General features: G+C 31.7%; 1 protein-coding gene across 1 annotated transcript; it reads right to left on the reverse strand.

Moving 5' to 3' along the window:
• Window positions 1–2596: 2596 nt before the first annotated feature.
• LOC108321887 (ubiquitin domain-containing protein 7SL RNA1) lies at window positions 2597–3376 on the reverse strand. Its single transcript, XM_017553783.1, has one exon. It carries the CDS (start codon window positions 3374–3376, stop codon window positions 2597–2599), a length of 780 nt encoding a protein of 259 aa, XP_017409272.1.
• Between the last annotated feature and the right edge of the window lie 325 nt (window positions 3377–3701).

Consider the following 3701-nt stretch of genomic DNA (forward strand, 5'->3'; position numbering starts at 1 on the left):
TATTATTTCGCTCACCAAAATATCTTCGTTTTTTGAGGTACTTGTAACATAACCTTGTGTTGTTGATGCTTTAGAGTTTTTTCCTCCATTATTTCTGTGCCAATAATATTTCTTGACATGTCTCCTCTTGCCACAATGGTAACGTTTAACATGCTTCTTACTTTGAGATTTTGATCTGTCATGGGTTTGACTCCCGCTAGATTCACATTTTGTTGATCTACCTATCATTATCGCCAAAGCCTCAACTTGCATTGAACTTTCCACCACTTATACTTTGTTCTTCAACTTGGATTCTTCTTCAAGAATAATTCTGACAACATCCTCAAAATGTAGGTTGTCATCAATATTGTAATTTGTTACATTGATGACAAATTGATTATACAAATCAAGTAAACTCTAAATTAGAAGTTGTGTATGTTTATTTTCAACTATGTTGTAATTTTTCGTTGAAAGTTAAGAAAATAACATACTCAAATTGGTGACATGGTTCGTCATTAATGTGGATTTCGCCATTTGAAGAATTTCTCTTTAAGAATATTCGTGTGTGAAGTGAGTACATTATATCTCCTTCACTATAGTCTTCTATGTAATGTTAGATAAAACCACATCTATCAATGCTAAATGCAAATTTACTATAGTATTCTCGTTCATTTCTTTCACTTTTTATATTTAATATCCGAAGTCTTTTTTCAATTGTTGTTAAACATTATCCTTTCACAAAATTGCTTTCATCTTCCGTTTTTATAATGAGAAATTATTCCATTGAACCTTTCTATCTCATATCTTGTTGTTATGACTTTGAAAGCAACTTATATATTTCTTAGTGTTATCTACGGTAATAATGGAAATACAATAATTTCCATGTTGAGTATAAAAGTAATAACACAATTACTTGCAACTAAGATAAAATATGAAAATAAAATGAACAATACCTATAAAAAGTAATAAAAGTAATTTTATTAAAACAAAGAAAATTGCATACGTTATCCCTAGCTCTAAGGAAAAATAATAATAACTTTTCTTAACCTGTCCAATCACGATTTTACCTTTGAAACGAAAAGGGAATTCTTAACCTGTTGAACATTAGCATTGTGTTTTTGAAACAAAATTTCACAGTTTATAAAATATTCAAATTAATTGAATTTGAATTGATTTGATTTTAAATTTTATTTGCTTAGAAAAATCAAATACAATGAATTCTATTTTTTTAAATAAAGTAGTTCAATTACTCTCAAAATTTAAAAAAATATTAAATAATTATTAAAAAAATAATATTGATATTTTTTTTTGTAACTTATCCTAATTGATGTATACATTTTACATTATTATCTAAAAAAATGGTATCTTCATTACTGATGGAACGGAAGAATTCAACACTAAGTAGCTTTTCTAGTTAGTTATAAAAAATTTCATTGGAAGAAATCAACACTAAATAATAGATCTACTTAGTGTCAAAAATAAGGAATGAATGAATAAAACACAAGTAGTAAATTTACTTAGTTATCAAATTCAACTGGTTTTAAACCAGTTTGAACAATGTCAACAAAACATTAATTTAAAAGACTAAGTTGTAATAATAATAGTGTTTTTATTTACATGGACAAAATCAAGGTGTTATAACCTAACTTTTTTCCAACTTCAATACTTCAATAGTTAAATTGCTAACTTGAAACAAAAGGTATGATTAATAAATATAATAAGCGTCAAAACTTATATGTTATTCCAAAAATATATGATAGCCAAATTCACGCCAAAACAGCACCTGTAATTCGTACAGAACAGTGAGAATCCATTCAAGCAAACCAGAAAACATTCATTCATTAGGCAATAACACTTCAACCAGATTTTCTCCACAATTTCTCAAGCCACACCATGTATCATCTACCAAAAACTATATTTCTGAATTAAAATTATGTAGTCCATATTATCACTACATCAAATCTGATTTTAGTCATAACATGCCAAGCTGTTTTTAAGTAATGGAATTTCCTGCACCATACCAGATTTTTGTGTCAACTTATCAAACCAATTTTTCCAGCAATACAACAACAGCACACTAAAAATCTAACATGAATAAATGCAGAAACATGCATCTAATTTAAGAAGTTCACCATTGATTTAACCAATCAAAACAATCTATATGGAGAATGGAATTTGCACCAAAATATTTCAAGACATCAAGTTCAAAGAATATCACTGGTTTTAGCCCCTAAAACTTCAATGCACCAAGGCCAAGTTCAGAAACAGCCACTACACTACTAATTCCAAACGCAAGTTCTAAAAAACACAGCCATCCAATATTTCTGGTGCTAATTGACAGTCAAAGCTGTAGAACAACCCTTGGAATACTCACTATATCCTACCTTCACACTCTACTCAGCTCGTGGATTATTCCTAAGACAATGCACCTGACTCTCACACACTCAAAACTCCATAACAGGCTGGACAAAACTGTTTTATTTTTCATTTTCTTTAATTCTAGATCAATTACAAGACAACACAAAATTATTCTAAAAAGTAACAGATTAACCTATTGAAAAAAAATCAGAAAAACAAATGTGTTTGTTGTGTAATATACTGAGAAAGTATTTCCATTTCATGATCCTCCCGTAACACTTCCATTGAAGATTTCAATGGTATCACCATGCACAACATGGTGCCAGCGGAACGATCTATCATCATCCATAACGTTCTGTTTATAAATGAAAAAATACCCATCTTGAGGCAAATGAAACTGAACCCTCTGATTCAACTTCTGCAACTCCTTTCTCAACTCTCCCACGTTATCACATGCATTCACCTCCACTGCAACTTTCTTCATACCACTTTTAGGTAACACCATCACCTTCAACTTCTTCGACGCCGGAGACACCGTGGGCGACGGCTTATAACTCACCTCGATCTCACTGTTATCCGAAACATCACAATCTCGCAACAGTTGATGATCATGGAGCTCTGCACCGGTTGTTGCATGCAAAACCAACCTGTTAACAGGCACAGAGACGTTTTCAATCTCGCGGATCTTCTCCTTAAGCCTGGAAACGGTGTCGTTGACGTCCACTTCGAGAGGAACGACGTGTGTTTTGGATCCGGTTTTCATGTTGAGGTGGATTTGGGTGAGTGGAGAATTAAGTGGGTCCTTCTTCTCGTCCTTGTCGTAGGAAAGTTGAAGCTGAATGCTTGTGTTGTGAAGGATTTCGACCTTCCATGGATCATCGTTATCTTGGAGGAATTGGCCATTGAGGATGAGTGTTTGCTGGGACACGGGAATGTTTTGATACTTTTGTATCTTCTCTTTGATTTCTTGAACTGTGTCAAAATAACCTATTTCCATGGAGAATGATCTTCCTCTTTGAAGCTCGAAAACTACGTCCATATCCACCAATGTTGCATCTTCTTCTGCCTATCAAAGTGCTTAAAAATGTAAACTTCTCTGACTCATTCAACTTTTCTTAAACAGCTTCACTAGGAAAATAATGCTAAACATTCTGACACACTTTACTATTATTGCTTAGATTCACAATACAAGTAATTTTATGTTTCCACAGGTTTACCCAAACAATTTTTTTAATTTCCTTCCTAATTAAATTAATCATTTCAATGTAGAACTCTTCAATCTATTATTATTAATAGTTTTGGATAAAGATAATTATAAATGTAAGACTGTTATAAAAACTGTTATAAATGTAACTTTAAAAAAA

This window comes from Vigna angularis, chromosome 1, assembly GCF_016808095.1.
Source record: "Vigna angularis cultivar LongXiaoDou No.4 chromosome 1, ASM1680809v1, whole genome shotgun sequence".
Taxonomy (NCBI): domain Eukaryota; kingdom Viridiplantae; phylum Streptophyta; class Magnoliopsida; order Fabales; family Fabaceae; genus Vigna; species Vigna angularis.